This window comes from Brienomyrus brachyistius, chromosome 6 (genome assembly GCF_023856365.1).
Source record: "Brienomyrus brachyistius isolate T26 chromosome 6, BBRACH_0.4, whole genome shotgun sequence".
Taxonomy (NCBI): Eukaryota; Metazoa; Chordata; class Actinopteri; order Osteoglossiformes; family Mormyridae; genus Brienomyrus; species Brienomyrus brachyistius.
In genome coordinates, this window is record NC_064538.1 from 11,191,658 (window position 1) to 11,210,475 (window position 18,818).

At 46.3% G+C, this 18,818-nt stretch overlaps 1 protein-coding gene and 1 long non-coding RNA gene across 7 annotated transcripts in view; one reads left to right on the top strand and one right to left on the bottom strand.

The window, feature by feature from the left end:
* Positions 1–839: 839 nt before the first annotated feature.
* LOC125745489 (uncharacterized) lies at positions 840–4,048 on the top strand. Its single transcript, XR_007398685.1, has 3 exons — positions 840–910; positions 2,976–3,125; positions 3,575–4,048. It is a non-coding gene; the product is annotated as an uncharacterized LOC125745489 (long non-coding RNA).
* A 2,518-nt stretch (positions 4,049–6,566) lies between these two features.
* The window catches only part of tafa5l (TAFA chemokine like family member 5, like), a 38,501-nt gene continuing 26,249 nt past the window's right edge, over positions 6,567–18,818 (bottom strand). For 5 of the 6 annotated variants that reach the window (XM_049017719.1, XM_049017718.1, XM_049017716.1 and 2 more), the window contains 2 exons: positions 11,739–11,782; positions 6,567–6,933 (listed from right to left, as the gene is read on the bottom strand). In XM_049017719.1, the coding sequence (XP_048873676.1) occupies positions 11,759–11,782 (24 nt within the window). In that variant the 3' untranslated portion in view covers positions 6,567–6,933; positions 11,739–11,758. The remainder of the gene's footprint in view (positions 6,934–11,738; positions 11,783–18,818) is intronic. The other variant, XM_049017720.1, reaches the window with a different exon arrangement.

Below are 18,818 nucleotides of genomic sequence, written 5' to 3' on the forward strand. Positions count from 1 at the left end.
GCTCACCCTAAATGTCTCTGTTCTTATACTAAGGGGCATACATCCACTCCTCACCTCAAACTGCTGCCATTCCACATGTACTCGAGTCGCCCGGGAAAAGTATTTTATTTATTGATACTAGCTACTCAGTCTCATACCTTTCGGACCCCATAATCTGTCCAAAGCCTCTGCTATGGGAGTTTGTTCCCCGCTTGTTGAAATGTGATTAAGGCTGGAGTGCTGTCTTTTGGATCACAATAAGCAATACGCCCGGAGCAAGAGCTGGGCTGCCGGACAGCTTCGGCGAGTGATGAGGGGAGCGCCGACTAAGACAAGTGGGGGAGCGGAGCAACCGCGGAGGGGCTGCGGACTCCAGGGGCCACGTCTCTCTGAAATATGCATGAGCATCACACCCGCTGACTTACGGGCCCGTGCGTCATCATTTACCGTGGAAGTGTGCCGGCTGATCTTCAGTCCTGACGCTGACTTAATAATAAATAAATCAGCGAGTGTGCAGGCGGCACTTTATAAGGCTAAGATACCTAGCATAAACCTTGCTGTTTAAATCTCACTGTGCATTGCTGCAGTTTATGGAGATGAATGCCAACATCTACTGATTCTACTACTAAAACTAATACAGTAAAGTCCCGTTATAGTAGACTCGCTTATAACGGAATTTCGTCTATAATGGACGAGGTCCGCTGGTCCCGGCCGTGTTCCTTTAAGAACATGCAGAGAAAGCACCGGATATAGCGGACTCGCAGCGGAATTTTGCTTATAACGGACAAACAATTTGGTCCCCAGGGCCGCTTTTAGCTGTAGTTTTGTTCGCTATAACGGACATGCAGGCTCCGCCCACAAGGCGCACGGCGTGCAGGTGACATCCAGCGCAGATACGGAGTCGGGATTATTAAGTCACGCATCTGGTCAGGTAAACTTGGATTACTACATGTACAATATAATAATCTATACCACAAGTGTGTCTGCTGGGGTGTGACATGAGTAAATGGTGTCCTGTAGTTGTGTTCTGGGCATACAGCAACTCTGTGTGATTAAAATCTAATAGACTGTTTTGCCAGGTCCCTTGAAGTCCGTTATAACTGGATTTTACTATAACAATATATCAAAGAACTTCTATATAAGATACCAAAAATGTGCAAAACAAAGTACCAGCAGTAGGTACATCTAGTGACGGCAATAATTTCATTATAAAGTGTTAGATGGATCTCTTTCCGTGTCAGTGACATGCAAAGTAGTGGGTATATTCTTACAGGGACGAGCAATTTCCAGCTGTCAGAAGGACTTTATGCTGGGATGTGTGCATGCACGTCTTACTCTGCGTGATCCGTCTCCGAACCATTTCTGTCAAAAGTACTAGATATCTCAGACCCTTTGCAATTGCCGTGTTCTCTGGTATGGATGAACTCGGATGAGCTCTATCCCTGGAATCCTACAGCTCTCCCGTATCAGTGTCAGTTGCATGAAAAAAAAGGTTGAGGAGCAAATGAATCATTGCTTTCCAGTCTTTGTTTCCCGGCTTCTTTTGCAGTGCATAAAATGCATTTCTGTCTATTTTTTTTTAAAAAAAAACTGTTAATAAGACTCTGATGATTATGTTTAGCCTGAGTATTCTCTCCTCATCGAGACGTCACCCTTGGTGAATAAGCGCAGCTAATATGCATTGTGTCAGGATCTCACCAGCCCAATGAGAGGTGAGAACTGTTCATATATGCAGGCATTTCCGCCATAATGCGACAGATGCATTTTCGTGAGACCTTATGTAATGTAAAATCATGCAATATAACAATAGTGGAGCTTATGGTAAAACAGGACTGGGTTCGAACCACTTAAAATGCAGCAATTAAAATTACGTTCAAAACACTTTGTTATATCAAGCTTTTCTTTGATTTTTAAAGCTTTTCTGTTTTGTTCAACATCTGAAACGTGAACGCTTTCGTGAAACCTTTGCTCACTATGTTTAGGACAAAGGAGGAAATTTGTGGTGTACTTACTTTTTAAGTAAACTATATTCTAGGATACTATATTTTCCTACTTCAGGAAACATGAGGCTAGCCACCTGAAGTTGATCTTAAGACCTCAAGTGTAATATGCAGTAATAGTGATGTGGCTTGTATTTAGAGTTTCATTGACTTTTTGACGTTTTGGCTGATTTCACATTGGGGGAGTTTAATTTGATGTATCTCATACACCTTCTGATTCATGGCAGTTGTTCTTCCCATCCAATGAAATTTGCATTTCCAAAAGCGCATGGGCTAAATGACCTGAGTACCAACAGTGTTCCTCCATGGACCAGCACAATCAGGGAATGTAAACACTTATAAACCAAAAAGTGATTAATGTCATATGGCTTTCTGTTCTCCATTAACTAATCATATATGAGCCTATTTGCATGCATAATGACAGAACTACCTGTGCCTTTTCTTTTATTCATATACAACTGTATTTATTATAGGGCGACACGGTAGGCCAGTGGAGTGTGCATGTTCTCCACGTACTCCGGGTGCCTCCCTCCATCCACGGACATGCAGACAGGTTACAGGTGCCTGCTGCCTGTGCTGATGTGCGTGTGTCTTGCTATAGACTGACATCTCCTCCAGGGAGCACCCCAGCCCCGTGGACTGTGTTGCCTAGGATATGTTACAGGCCCCCCGCCAGGATGAGTGGTTAGAAGGCATACGGATGTATTTTTCGTGTGCAGTGTTTATTGGCGGGAGTGTTTTTACGTTAATATCATAATGGCACCCTACACTAATTGTGTTATGGTCATACTGCACTTATACTAATCTACACTATATTAGATTTGCGTGAAAGCTGCTGAAGGGATAGTGTCTTGTTTTCAGCCTTTCAGAGCATTAGCCTGGCGTCCTGAGCCGTTCCGGTCCTTTCCCCCTAAGTGACCCGCCAGTTCCATGCACTCATCACGCTTTGCCTTAACTAAAGATTCATCGCAGATCTCGTCTCCTCTGCTAATGTAGAACAATACCACCGATGAACCCACTGAACGCACGGGCGTCATTCCCGGTGTGGTCGACCGCGTGTGACGCCTCTCTGCTGCAGGACGACTCAGTGGTCACATCGAAGGGCCACATTCGACTGCTACCTGCGTCACTTTCCCTGGCTACATGGTAAGACAGAGTGGGGGGGGGGGGGGGGGGCTGCTTCATTTCTTCTTCCATAGATGCCAAAAGCAAAACTGACTTTATTAAAAACAGCAAAAAACCAACATTAAAATTCACTACCCAGAGAGCCCGGGCCTGTGAGAATGATAAATTACCATTTGCTCTTCGGAATGTGACCGTTTTTTTTCTTTCTTTCTCTTTTTATCTTCTCTTCTTATTTATTTAGTTTTAGTCCGGCGTGCTTAATAACCTGCAGTCAATTGACCATTTTTCTTCAGTTCATTAGTTTAAATGATCCCTCTTTGTAATGGCTCCACCCTCCGATTCACATGGAACGGCAGCCGCGTGACTAACCACTCAATTTGGTTAGATGCCTTTGCTCTTTGGCTGCTACTTTTCTTTCTTAGACCAAGGGTGCATTATTTATAGCCTAAGACAGTGCTGCTTCCCCTCAGGTGTCTCCTCATGCAAGAAGCCACCGGGCAGCATGAAAAGCGCAACAAAACTGCGCTGGGCACCAGGTCGGGCCGCGTCTTCCACGGAATCCTTGGGCCAACAACCCGCCGGTCTTTCCAACTCCTCATCGCCAGTATAGATGGCTTTCCTCCCCAAAAGCCCCACCCCCAATTGGGCTAAAAAAAAAACAACAACAGAGGCAACACTTGCATCTCATTAGCAAGGCGCCATGTTCAATGACTCAATAAATGGTTTTTTAAGGACAAACATTAGCGAGAACATGAATCCCAGCGCACAGATAACACTGGGTTCAGTCTGCTGGGCAGTCCTCCAGTGGCTCCTGCCTACAGCGTGTGAAAACCAACGTGAAAGCAGCCGTGAGCCTCGGGACCCACTATCGGTGTCTTCGTGTCTTCTGCACGCTATGCTGTTTTTCGCACCGCTGAAGCTAACCATAGGCGTCCCCTTGCATCTCCGCCCACGGCACAATAAGAGTCTCACCAGGGGCCGACTTTGTAGTAAATGTATCTTTTAATAAAGTTATACCTTTGTTACTCCACTAGCTTGAGTTTGCCTTCAAAAACCACGGCGGTCTATCCCAACCTACAGGCCGGGAGGGAGACCCCCATGGCTGCCAGGCAAACAACATACAAAAGCATACATCACCTTGCTCCTCCTCATTTTACAAGGTTAAGCTCTTGGTCAGATTACATCATTTCACATGTCTTTTTGTACAGAAACCAGGGTTTTTCCACACGTGTCCTTGCTACCATGTGGGAGTTTTGCTGAAATACAGAATAACGCATAAAGCGACACACAAAATGACACGTGGCTGAAAAATGTGAGTAGATCGTCCTCCATAGTAAGAAGAAAAGCGAGAACACAGTTGTGGTGGTCAGATCAAGTTTTTGGGGGTGATGGGGTTTGGGGATTTTTGACCCAGGTGACGGGATTAACCTTCTGCCACAGCTGAGATAATACTGCAGATGCGCAAAGAAACCTCCCAGTAAATAACAGCCATCTTCATGTATGCCGTTCGATTCATTTAGCAATAGTGTATTAATAGTGATTTTTTAATCAACAGTACATGATGTCAATAAAGAATCTGTCATAAGCCTTTACTCAGGTGTTATAAAAGTAAACGCTGGAGCAAATGAAAGCATTTATATGCAGGAGATGAGCACCCTGATAACATAATGCATGATGTGCATGACCATGAGCATTATTCAGCCTCAGAGATCCCAGCCTGTTAACTCATAACACTGCACGTATTTACAATGGGCATCTAATGATTACCAGTATCGTTAGACAAAGTATGAGGGAACTTCATTTTAGAAAGATAACAAAAGAAGGAGAGCTAGACAGATTAAACGGTTAAAGCTGCGGGGTTTTTTGAATTCCTGCCGTACCGAAATAAAAATCGAGGCAGACGTGGAGCCCAATTCACTCTAAGGCCCCAGACGCCACGCACGCATGCGGGCCCAAACACACACACACACACACACACGCACACACACACAAACGTTCTCACTCCAGATGAAGTTATACACTTTCAGAGATAGAACACTGTGGGTAGAGTTTTAACACTTTCATCTTTCTTGAAGTCAGTTCCCCTTTTACAGAAGCTGAGAGAGCAGTGGATTACATTAGCCCCCCCCGAGACCTGGATATTTCACCGGCCTTATTCATGCATTTGGAGAATACACATGCTCGATATGTATTTATGTATTTCGGGTGAATAATTCCCCACATGAATAGAAGGACTCACAATTTCCCTCCGTTGCTCCAGATTTTGAGATGGGGAGGACTGGACAAAATCGGCGCTCTTAACTGTGCAAGTAAGTTCACAATGCAACAGTCTCGTCACAGTCCAGGGCAGTAAGTAACCCAGCGATGCAGTAGACTCTCCGAGATATTAATTAAAAGTGTCTGGTCGTGAAAATAACGAATATCAGGATGACTGGTGTAGCCAGTAGAACTTAACTAATTAGCTTCAGACTTCCACTTAATATGAAATACTGCACTTACTGATTAAATGTAAAAAAAAGTTCAGAGTGATCGTACCTGTCATATCAAAATACATCTATCTAAAACAAAAACCCCTTCGAATATAAATATTATGACAAACCTATGGAAATATTTAGTATTTCACATTTCTAAGTCACATGTTCTCAAAATAAATATATCCATATAAAGAAGGTGAAGAAGAAGATGATGACCTCACGATGTAGATAATCAGAGCTAGACTGGCACCCACACGACGCAATGACAGACGAGGGACGGGGGCGTAGCCAGGGACAGAGGGGGTCTGAGTTCTCTGTTCATAAAAACATATTACTACAAGAACACGGAGCAACTCACAGTGACTGAGGGGAGACCCAACTACATGCACACACACACACACACACGCACACACACAGACACACACACACAGTTTTTTTTCTTCTCTTTTCTCTATGAGTGGTTAAAGTTTCCAGTGCCAGAAGGCAAAAAAACACAAATGAAACAGAGATGAGAATCAGAAACTGGGTGAAACTGGGAGGGGTAAAGTGAAGCTGAAGTGGCCCCAGAAAGGCAGGACAGACAGAGCTGGGGGGGGTGGGGGGTGGGGGAGAGAGTCCATCTGCTGGGATCCTGCCCGCTGCTGTCTGTCTGCGTCTAACTCAGCGGCCCGTCTCCACCAAAGGAGAGTCCAGATGCCGACAGGCCGCAGCGCTCAGCATTCTTCTGGCTGCCTACAGGTTAGGGAAGCGTTCGCCCGGTCCTCACCGGTCCTCACCGGTCCTCACCGGCCCTCACCGGCCCTCACCGGTCCTCACCGGTCCTCACCGGTCCTCACCGGCCACAGCGCCCCCCGGGAGGCTCTGTTCTCCTGTGTGAGGGAACGTGTCGCAAGGCGCATCCAACCGTCATAAACTGAATCATGTTAAAAAAAGTATCCCAGAATGGAGGGCAGTCAGAGCAGGGTGGGGGGGGGGGGGGGGGGGGGGGGCTGGGACAACACTCTGAAAAAGGGGAAAGAGGGAGTTTCCTCTAATGTCCTTCCTTCCTTCTATATTTACATAGTGGGAGAGCGGAGACACTTGCAGTCTGTCCACATTCCTCGCATGGACTGGGCAGGTAGAAGGGGTCATTAGTGAAGAAGCAAGAACACATCACCTTACAGTGAAGCCCCTTCCACTTTGGGCGGGTATACCCATGGGTGGGATTGGGGTGGGCGAGGGGGGGCAGAACAGTAGTCCGCAATGAATGTGGGCTCTTCTGGAGCTGGCAGAGGTGAAAAGTGCTGGGACAGATGGATGGAGACAAGACATGTTCCCGGTGAGTGATCCCTCTCTGTCGACGATGGTCATAAGACCTGTGGAGAAGTGGAGGGGGGGGGGAGGGGGGGGGGGAGGGGGGGGGGGAGGGGGGGGGAGAGAAAGAAAACAGTCAAACTCCACCCCCAACCAGGAAAGCCTTCATTATGCAGTATAACCATCAGAAAGGAGTCAGAAGATCCAGGCCACTGCACTTTCAGGATGGAAGTTTCTGGAGATTTCCTCACATTCATTACTGATGGCTGCGGAAACCCCAACAAATAAACACACACAAACACAGAGTTTTGTATTGATTTTGTAATTATTTATATCCACTCGCTCAACACTCAATACGTTTTTGTGCATTGTTACCAAGCCTTAGCCGTGTAACACTAGCTGCATTAATCATTTGCTGCAGACCCACATGTGACATTACTGTCCTTTCTTATGCATCTGCCATTTCCATTAGCTCACTTGTTTTCAAAAATTATTACTGTACATGAAGTACATGCGTTTGTAATACATAAACATTCTTTGAAGAGCTTAAACTGCTGTTATATATTAATGAAAGAGCCTCAGGTTAAAACACGCAGCTTCTGCGTCCGCTTGGGACAGCCCGGCCAGCTGCCTTGATTGGTCTGTGCGCTCGGTGGCCATATGAGGCCTGTGGAGATGGTTCCATCGACATGGAGGGGCTCCGGACAGCCAAAACTGCATCTAACTGGCTGTCTGTGCTGTCGTGCATGAAGCAGCCTGAAGGGTTAGGAGCGTGGGCTTGCATACCAAGAGAGGGCAATGCAGTGCGGCACCTCACTCCCCCCTCGCCACACTTTCTCTCTCCCTCGTCTCCCTCCTATGTCTTCCTGCTCCGCCTTCATTCTCATGCAAGCTCTCTGCCTCCCCCCCCCCCCCCCCCCCCCCCCCTGCCCCACCCCACACACTCGCCTCTTTAATCATCATTCAGCTAGCTAGATGGCCAATGCTGGCTTGATTGACACGCTACAGCGGAGGTTAGGAATCCCAATTGCTGCAATTCAGTCCGCGATTAGCACTTGTTTGGACCTGGAATGGAACCTGAGCTAGCTGATGATTTGACCCGACCCGCCGACTGATAATTAAGATCTGAGTGGGACTGAATGCTAAGAGAAGAAGCTGCCAAACTGGATGCGGCATCAAGCGTCAGGAGATTAGCTTTAATTACAGGTCAGCGCAGTGGCTTAGTAGGTAGGGTTGACACTGCAGCCCCCCCCCCCCCCAGCTGTATGTGTGTGTGTCCCCCTCCCACGTTTCGTGACAGCTTCCTCCCAGAGGCTAAAGACCGTGTGATCCAGGTGAACTTCTGACTTTAAATTTCCTGTCTGGTGTCTCTTGATGGAGAACGTCCTCCTTCACACTCTCAGCTTTCCGGGACTTGGCTCTTAGTCACTGCGTCCTGATTGTACACGTGGTTAAAGACTACAGGCGGATGCGATGAAATGATATAGATAGATTGCTTTAACTCCAGTACTGCTTTAATTCTAGCAATTATATCCATCCATCTATCTTACAACCATTTATCCTGGTCAGGGTCGTGGCTTGGGGGGGGGGGGGGGGGTGGAATGTCAGCCTATTACAGGGTACACAGACACACACAATTATAGTCTATGGGTAATTTAGAAATACCAATTAGCCTGACTGCATGTCTGCAGGCTGTGAGAACCTGCAGACTGCACATGCACAGAGCAGGCCGGAAATCAAGACTCCATCCCGGAAGGTGTGAGGCGCTGAGCCGACAGCGCGACCCTCTGAACTTCCGGGCCGGGATACATTGCATGACAAAACGGGAGCCTGGGCTTCTGTGTGTTTCCATGGCGAGCCCCATCCCCTCCCCTCCCCTACACCTGTGATGTCATGCAGGTATAACAGGAGCTCTGCCATTAGCAGTTAAGGGGCTCCTGGAACATTCCAGAAAAACACATTCCACTTATCTCTGATTAGAACTGCTGTTGGGTCCCAAACCAGCTGAACACTTCTGCTGCCTAAACATGCTTAAAGCTTGAACTGCCTCTGTGTGTGAAATGCTATATAAATAAACTTTCCTTACCTAAAAATATCAGACACTTAATGCGATGATAAACAACATAAAATCGTAAAGACTGAGATATCAGTCCCATGCTTACAGCATGACTAGTTTGCCATAAGAGCATTTACATCCATCCATCCATCCATTTTCGAAACCGCTTATCCTACTGGGTCGCGGGGAGGAGCATTTACAGTACAGTAGGAAAAAAAAAGTATGTTTCGGAACAGCCAGTGGAAACGTGCCTTTAAAATGTTGCATTTTAATTCCACAGAATCACAAAAGGCCAGATTGTAAGTGAATCTGGTCCCCTGCCCTCTGAGACATCAGGACTGTTTAACAAGCATGAGAAAACCCTGTAAAGGCAAATATGGACAAAACGAGAATCGCCAGTCAACATTACATAAAAGACCCTGACATTGATCTGCTTAAGCTCTTATGGAATTCATGCTGCACTTAAGTCAAGGAAATACTGATTTTACTGTCTGGTTCACAGAATCGGCAAAAAAAAGGCATCACTTCTATACCAAAGAGCAGTAGTAACGTATCATGCGCTGGATAACAATGCACAAGCTGTATGCTCTCTCATGTTACACACGGCCGTGTCCATCCTCAAGGGAATCCCATCGTTCTCAGGGTAAATGCTAAGGATCTCTGAAGCGCAAAGCTAAAAGGGTGATGGAGTCATTCTGGGAGAAACTAAAGCATCTTAAAGAAACAGTCAGTATGACTGTTCAGTCCCGCACTGTCTCTTTAAGGGAGGCATCTCACTCTATTTATACAGCAATTCCTGACATTCTGTAAAACAGAACAGGACCATTTGCTTCTGTGTTCCCAATAAAAATACTGGATGCGATCATACGGCACTGTGTTGATGTCATAGGCCGATGGTACTGATACATAATAAGTCCGAGCATAATGAAGGAAGCGCGCTGTACGCACTCACGTCTGCAAGTCCCGGAACTCGGGGGAACCCAGACGGGAATGTGTGCACGACTCCCTCCGGCGTCTCTGTATAAATGATTCACAGAGGAGATCTGCAAGTCTGACGTTCTAAACCATCAATATGAATCTTTAAAAGATTTAAATGCAATCCTGTTCATCCGAACAGAATTCCATGAATCTAAAGCCCCCATAGGTACATATTTATAAGGTGACTATTACCCACTGTCTTCCCTTTGCTAGTAATTGGCAATGATTCATTGGGATTTCTCTGGGGACGCCTGCAGAGAGATCCATCACTGAATATTCCCTGCCACTTGTGGACACGCCCGTTTGATAAGTGCTGTTAAAATACTGCTTCTTCATTTCCCAACCTCCTCAGAAAGTGTTTTTCATCATTTTTCAGTGTTCAGTATCACAAAGGGCTAAACAAAAAATCCCTCAGTCAAAGACCTGACCTACAGTGCTGCATTCACAATACACCATCATTACTGTTGTTGTTATTATTTATTATTATTACGTGAAGCAATCACTATGACCACACTGAGGTCATGACAGCAGACCGAAGACCACCGCAGGAATCACATAATGGCATCTGATTAAGCAATGGATTATAAAGGAGAACAAATTATATGTTTTGCTTTAAGCACTTTCCCTATTTATGAGTATAAAGCCATTCCTTTAAAAACAGGAAAAGCCATCATGGTGAAAATCAATCCATCCATTCATTTTCTGAATCCACTTGTCCTATTCAGAGACACAGGGAGTTCGAAGTCTATTCTAGATGCTACGGGTGCAAGGCAAGTAACAACCCAGGACAGGGCACACTTACACATGCACACCGACAGGCAATTTGGTATCTCCAGTTGACCTCAGCATGTTTTTGGACTGTGGGAGGAAGCTGGAGAAAACCGGGAGGAACCTCCTAACGATGACACAGGAAGAACAAGCAAACTCCACACGCGGAGACCGTGGCCCAGAGGTGTGAGGTGACAGTGCCAACGGTTGTGGCACCATGCCACCCTCATGACTGTAATATAATGCAAATAGGCGCACTGTACTGTTTTAGTCTTCAGGTCAGTCATGGAAGGGGAAAAATCTAGTCTTGGAGTCTAAAAAAAGATGGGCAAGTATTGTGATAGTACCATAAGAGAAGCCTGGCCTCACGTTCTGAGCTGTCTTTGCCCAAGTCAGCAGAGAATCTCAAAAAGGGGAGCGTGACACCCTCAGGACAAGTCAGAGGGAACATCACAGCAGAGGCAGTGGGACCCATGCTTTCCGGCTCTGCCTGTACCTTCACATTCGCTGGATCTTCCCTCAGTGAACGGCCCACCCAGGGCGAGCTGCAAAGTGTAAGTGATGATGACAAACAGCAGCTGGACTGTATATTTATCTACTTAAATGCAACGCTGGCCGGCACGCAGCCCCCACCCTGTCTCGCTTGGCACAGTTACATGGGCGCAGTAGGACTTCTGGGAGCAGGTCTCCAGCATATCGACGGCAGGTTCCCGGCAGCCGTCTCCAGCTTCAGGTGTCCTGATTAGCCACTAATCCTGTTTCACCCCATTGCTGAGGAGGTACACGGCTCCAGACCAATCCTAATCGAGGAAGGCCTAAAGACAATCAGCCCGATAGAAGAGTTTTATATGATTTCATGCCCTTACCTTAGAATGGAGCAGGAATACGTCTGAGAGAACAGAAAACCAGCCAATCCCTTCTGGCTTCACCGTTATTCCGAGAACACCACTAATCCCCCACTATGCAGTCATACCAAGCTAGGAGAGTTAGGGTCATACTGTTATGTCTGATGAGAAATACCCGAAGAGGAACCAATATGCAGAGAAGAAAAGGCTGTAGACTCACCTCCCCTGGCTCTTAATGCTTTAAGAGGGCTCCTTGGGCAAAGGCTAAAGGTAAAAGACAAAAGAGTCAAGACAGAAGAACAAAGACAAGCAGTAAGGCAGGTCAGCTGCTGGCTTCCTGTTGGGTTCACAATCAATTCGCATCATTATTCATTCTTATCACCTAAAAGTCTAGACTGGAGAAGACATCAAACACACACCCTTCCCTCGATGGTAAGAATGAGATCGGTCACGGAAAAAGATGAAAAACTGAACATAATTTTTTGAGATTTGTATTCTTCTACTTCAGTATTTTCAAAGTACTGCAAGTCGGTTCTGCTGAAGCTGATGCTGACTGATGAATGCGGTTCTGCTGAAGCTGATGATGACTGATGATTGCGGTTCTGCTGAAGCTGATGAATGCGGTTCTGCTGAAGCTGATGAATGCGGTTCTGCTGAAGCTGATGATGACTGATGATTGCGGTTCTGCTGAAGCTGATGACTGATGATTGCGGTTCTGCTGAAGCTGATGATGACTGATGATTGCGGTTCTGCTGAAGCTGATGATGACTGATGATTGCGGTTCTGCTGAAGCTGATGATGACTGATGAATGCGGTTCTGCTGAAGCTGATGATGACTGATGAATGCGGTTTTGCTGAAGCTGATGATGACTCATGAATGCGGTTATGAATGGTCAGGGATGTGGCTCCTCCATTTCCCCCCTTGGTACAGCTGTTTGGAAGCTCACTTGTACAGCGATGCCCTTGCCAACATCATCTTGTTCATTTGTATGGCGCCATTGTTTCAAAACCACTGAGTCACCTTCAACGCGTCGTGTGTCTGAAGACTTTCTGAGAACTGAGGCCCTTCAAACGGAGGGCTGCACATTACCATTCTATCTCCTCTCTATCTAGGGAGCACAAAATGATCAATTAACACGTCTGAAGCTTGTGAGTAGCATCGATCTTGCTGCCTGTTTTGTTTGATGGTCTGCTTTTTGTACAGTGGCAAAGTACCAGCACATTCACGTTTACACTTTCATCAGAAAAAATGACAGACGTGGGGGTAATAAAAATAATGACAGTGGGGGCCATCAAAGGCAGAAAACATCTGGTTCTGCTGGAATAGAGTCCATGTCTAAAAAGACGGCGTGGTCACTATATGCATCCCTTGCAATATACCCATCAAGAGAATGTACAGCTCCAGGGAGGCACGCTGGGCTATCAATGCAATCAGGGGATGGTATTAAGGCTGCTTCTGGCTGATGCCTACTACATGGTTAATGAAGCCATTTCAGGGCAGCATTTTGTCAGAGTGGGTAGCTCTATAGCCGAACACCTGCAGGGTCCCGAGTTTGGATCCCACTCCTGGGCTCGGTGCGCGTGTGGAGTTTGCATCTTCTCTCTTGTTAGTTCTGGTTATCTCATACAGTCTAAAAGCATGTGGATAGCTGAGGTTACTAAATTGCCCTCTGAGTGTGTCATGTGACAGACTGGCACCTTGTCCAGGGTGTGCTGGGGGTCGAGGGAGTGCCGGGGCTCACTGTATATGAAAAGTGGTCATAGACGGATGAATATATGCATTGGACGTTCCTGAGTAGAGCTGTCTGTCTGCCTTGACTGATTATCTGTAGCGGGCAACACCAAACTAATATTACTTTTACTGAGCCATCAGAGATACACATGCATGACAGTCCAGTATCACCGAAACTCCTGTATTGTTATTCTACAACCGCTGCTACTAAAATGGTTTTCTAACTGAATTAAATGGGGGGAAAAAACAACTTACAAATCTCTCAATTGTTGGAATCAACCACACTTAAAGAGATAATGAATGGGGTAATTAGTAAATGAATGGGTTGTTCAGTCACTCAATGAGGCGGTGAGACGTGGGTGTCTGAGCCGCATGTTGTTATTCGCTCGCAGGGCCCCGCGGCGCCATCTACAGGTCTGTCTGCTCATCTGCCCCGTCCATCTCGACAGCTCTATGGCCTGGTTTCATATAGCAAGAAACTGAAATAAAAGCATCTGTACACCCAACATTTCAAAATTTCTCTAACCTTCCTTTGAGAACCCTGCACAGCAATCGCAAGGCACACAAAAAATTTTGATCAGAAGGTACAAACTTGGTGAGAAAGTGCTGATGCGGCAGGTGTGTGTGGTCGTGCGGGGGGGGGGGGAGTATTCAGCAGCCAGTGCTAATTAAAAGGCTAACGAGGTGAGCTCAGCTCTGTCGAGGCAAGGCTGACAGACCCACTGCGGTGCGTGGCCGATTGCCCCCGGGGGAACAAGGGCGGGGGGTATACCTTTTCCTGGGGAGACACAGATCTGCCAGAATGGAGCGTTCATTTTGTTTAATTAGAACAAATTAACTCAGAGCTTCAGGTCTTCAATGGTGCTGATTTATTGAGAGGTATTCCAGAATACAGCCGTAAGCAGACCTTTCTGGCGTTATTAAAACAGTATTTACTGCTAATGCTCAGCTCAAGCTGTAAGTAGACTGTGTGGTCATATGGAGCCTTCACCCTTAGACGACACTGCGTTCGTCCGTCCAGCCAATCACTCAGGGTTGCACATTGTCAGAAAAAGCTGGCTGTACCAATCTGGACCACTGCAGGTACAATTACTTGTCACTGGAGCTGTACTCTCAAGGGTCTGCCAATTGTACCCTAGCCACAGGTAAATGTACCTTTTCAGGTACAAAAATGGACTAAGAAACATTTTTGTACCATTGGGGGTATATTAATGTTGTTTGCACCTTGGGGACCAAAACTATAACAGGGCTGTACCCTTTTTCCTGGCAGTACAGAGAGTCTGCAGTCCCTCCCGGCAGGGGACACCCTGACAGGTTGCCAGAAAAACTACAACGACGCTCCATAAAAGCAATGAAAGGAAAAAAAAAACAAAAGTACAAATGTAGCTTCCTCTGAAAGGCTTTTGCTGTTTCGGTAATGAACCAGCTCCTGTTCTCTCACACACGCTCTTTCCATTGCTTTTGTCCTCCGTTTTCTGGCTGTTTCACAGGATGCGAGTAAAACCAGGGAATGACTCAGCCCGCAGACCCTATAGGAGGCTGCTGAGAAGGGGGGGGGGGGGGACTGCGGGCACCTCACTCCCATTTCCCTTGTGTCTCAACCACCAGCTGCGGAGTAATGGAATCACGTCTGGTCATCTCACAACAGGCAAACTTCATAACAGTCCTCTGGGAGCAAACCAATATGAATAAAATAACAATGGCAGTTCAAAGGGAGGCAGCAAGTGTCTAGCAGACTAAATGTTGTCCGAGAGACAGCGCACTGAACCGGGTGGGGGGGGGGGGGGGGTGGGTGGAGGGTTGGCTTCCATATTGAAATGAAAGTGGTTCCTGTATATGACACAGCGTGACATAAGACAGGGAGGAACAAAAGCCCAGGCACAAAGGACCCGACTGACATCTATAAAAAAGACATAAGAAAGGACAAAAACAGACGGGATAAACTGAGGAGCCGAATTACCGCAGAGTGAACTGCTGTCTTGTGGCCTACGAACAAGCAGAAACCCCGAACACGCAAACTGACATCAGACGCAGAGCTCAACTCCCATTCCGACTGTCAGACAGAAGCCAAAGAGAAGAGCACAGAGGCTGGGTGTTAAATTTCATCAGTTGTATTGTCTTACAGTATTTCAGCCATCTGTTTCTCCTTTTGTGTCCAATGTGTAAAAAAGCATACAGACACCAACGGATTATGGGAGGACAGCAGAGGACCTACAAGACACTAACCATGAAGGACAGGGGGATGATCCATACATGTACATCCCACATTATGCGTGCTGATTTCGGGGAGGTGGAGATTTGTGAACTGGAAGGGACAGGGTGTGAGCAATAAATTTTGTTGGGGTGGGGGGGGGGGGGGGGCTATGGGAGGTGCTGGTACTTCTTGCTGGCAAAATTTCAACTTCTGTGAGACTCCTGCTGGAACTTCTGGGAGAGGTGGGAGGTTGGAGCATAATGTGCCGGGCGAGGAATCATGTCAAGAATGCAGCTACACTGCAACACTGCAGCCAGTAGTTCCAGTGACATGTCTTAGTGCGTGTTTAGGATCACACATGCATGTCTAAATGCATGTATAGGATCTCACGTGCATGTCTGGAATGTCTTTATGTGTGCATTGAATCACATGTGCATGTCTTAATGCGTATATAGGATCACACATGCATGTCTGGCATGTGTAAATGCATGTATAGGATCACACATGCATGTCTGGGATCACACGTGCATGTGTGGCATTTCTTTATGTGTGCATTGGATCATATGTGCATGTCTTAATGTGTGTATGGTATCACGTGTTCATGTCTGGCATGTTTTAATGTGTGTATGGGATCACACATGCATGTTTGGCATGTCGTAATGCGTGTATGGGATCACGCGTGCATGTCTGGCATGTCTTAATGTGTGTATGAGATCACACGTGCATGTCTGGCATGTTTTAATGCGTGTATGGGATCACACATGCATGTTTGGCATGTCGTAATGCGTGTATGGGATCACGCATGCATGTCTGGCATGTCTTAATGTGTGTATGGGATCACGCGTGCATGTCTGGCATGTTTTAATGCGTGTATGGGATCACACATGCATGTTTGGCATGTCATAATGCGTGTATGGGATCACGCATGCATGTCTGGCATGTCTTAATGTGTGTATGGGATCACACATGCATTTCACCATTATGAGCCATACTTCCTAAAATGAACACACATGACGCCCCATGAGTCACGGGTGCGAATACCGTCACAAAGAGCTGCGAGCATTATTCAGGATTCTTATCTATTCATTTTCTACTACATGTTTTATCAGGATATAAAAAAGATGGTTGTCAACTCCAACTCGAGAGTGAAAATGAAGTATTTTCTCCCTAAGGAGGCCGGGTAATCAGAGGGAGGGAAATAAATCCCTTCTAATGAAGCTAATGAATCACATAATGCAGATTGGAGATTCGCTGGAAGGCATCGGCGTTCATTTGGAGACCTGAGCACAATAGCGGGCCGACGTGTGCGTGACTGAGCCTGACCGCACTGCTGCCACACATGCACCCTGCGCATTAATACAGGCAGCAGCTCACATTGTTCTTCCATTTTGAGATAAAAACAAAAACCTATTCAACTAAAAAGACAGGTGGGGCGATAGCTGTTCATTTTATACAATCACATCATATGACTGGCAGTAAAACAGAAGTAATCCATCACTACAAGGTGTAAATTCACTTATTTCCTTCACATTTGACAATATTTACCTTGGAGTACAATGAAAAGTGCTTATAACATTAGGATTCTAATGGTGGGGTCTAACTGCACCCTTCAGATAGCGTAACCATGGTACAAAGCCATAGAGGCGCAGGGTAAAAGCTAGCAGGTTAAATGTCATTGTGTTAATCCAAAGTTATTTACAAACACTGGAAAACAATAAACCAAAACTTCAGTTATCAATTATCAAACCTTTCATTTTAACCTAGACTCCAGATTTAATAAAAACACTGTAGGGAAAGGGTTAAATTGTTGGAATATCTGAATAAAAAGTCAAATTTAGCTTATTGTTGTAATTTCATTACATTACAATCACAATTGCTAAAAAACCATTATTTTAGCATGTTCAGGAAATGCCCCAAAGAGGGAGACGCATGGCTGTTTATAGACGTGTGTGGAGTTTGCAGCTTCTTCCTATGTCACTCAGCATTGTCCTCCCCCAGCCCATAGATATGCATTTAGGCTCTGGCACCTCTACATTGCCCATAATGCATTGTGTGTGTGAGCAAAAGTGTATGTACCCTGTGAAATACTGGAATCTCATTGAAAAAGTCCCCCCACGACAGGATAAGTGGCTAGAAGATGGATGGATGGATGGATGGATGGATGGATGGATGGATGGATGGATGGATGGATGGATAGATGGATGATGTCTGTTTAGGGGTAGCTGTAAACTGCTCACGTTAAAAGAATTTAAAACAATTCTGCATATTCTGTCCCAAGATCTATGGCTAAAATTGTGGCTCTGTGTTTACCTGATTTCCATGTGAAAAAGCATTGAAACCTTGACTGAAACACGCAAATAAAATCAGGGCTGAGATGTGCCCCTACGGTCATGCACAGCCGATTCGATTCGGCTTCCTGCATTTCAAAACAAGAGTGGTAAGATGGTCTGAACAGGGCAGAAGAGAAGACAGGAGGTCAAATATTTCCAATACTGTGAGCAGTACGTGCACCACAGGCTATTCAGTCTGACTGCTGATTTTTTCCTCAGCTCAGAATCCTTGTTTTCCCCTTTCTGAGCATCAGCGTTTCCTGCACAAAGGGATATGATGAAGCTGGCAGCAGAGCTGTGCTTTGTACATTAAAACGACGGCTGCCCTCTCGCCTCCCCACACCAACACACATGGAGCACAGCAGTCGCGGCAGGAAGGAGATCAAATCACGCCATGAAGGACAATGAGAAAAAGGGGTCCGCACTCGTAACAATTCAAAGCCCTCCACCTGCTCTGCTGCAGGACATTTGTGGGCATCAAACAAAGGACAGAGCAGTAAGAAACGGCGAAGAAATAATGAACTGGGTTCTTCCACCCACACGCTGGCTCAGGTTCTGGTCTGAAGGAAACACAGGAAGAGGAGCGTCCTCCAGGGGCCAGGTGATCTGGGAGGAGGGGGTTCATTAAGGTGAGCACCTGGCAGGGAGCCAAGAGGACGACCCTCCGCCCTGACACTGCAGTCAGGAGAGGACGCGAGATCAAGTCGGGGCCTCGCTCCAGGCTGGCCGGCAGCCTCAAGCCACCGCACAGTCCTTTTCCCAGACAGCCTGCGTCCTGCAGCTTTAGAGCAAAGCTCCGAATCATCCATCGCAGTGCAATTCGAACACATGGGTAATTTAGAGCAATTAGGCAGAGCTATGGACTCAATGAGCCAATTAGGGATAAAATGTAAAGCAGAGAGGGGTAAAGCCCAGGGTAAACCACCCTTGGGCTTAGATTTAAGATTTTCTGATATTATGATAAAGGTTTATGCTGTTTCCTAAAGGCCAGATGGGACCACAGATTAGTTAAGTGGTCAAACGATAAAGACTTGCAATAGAAAA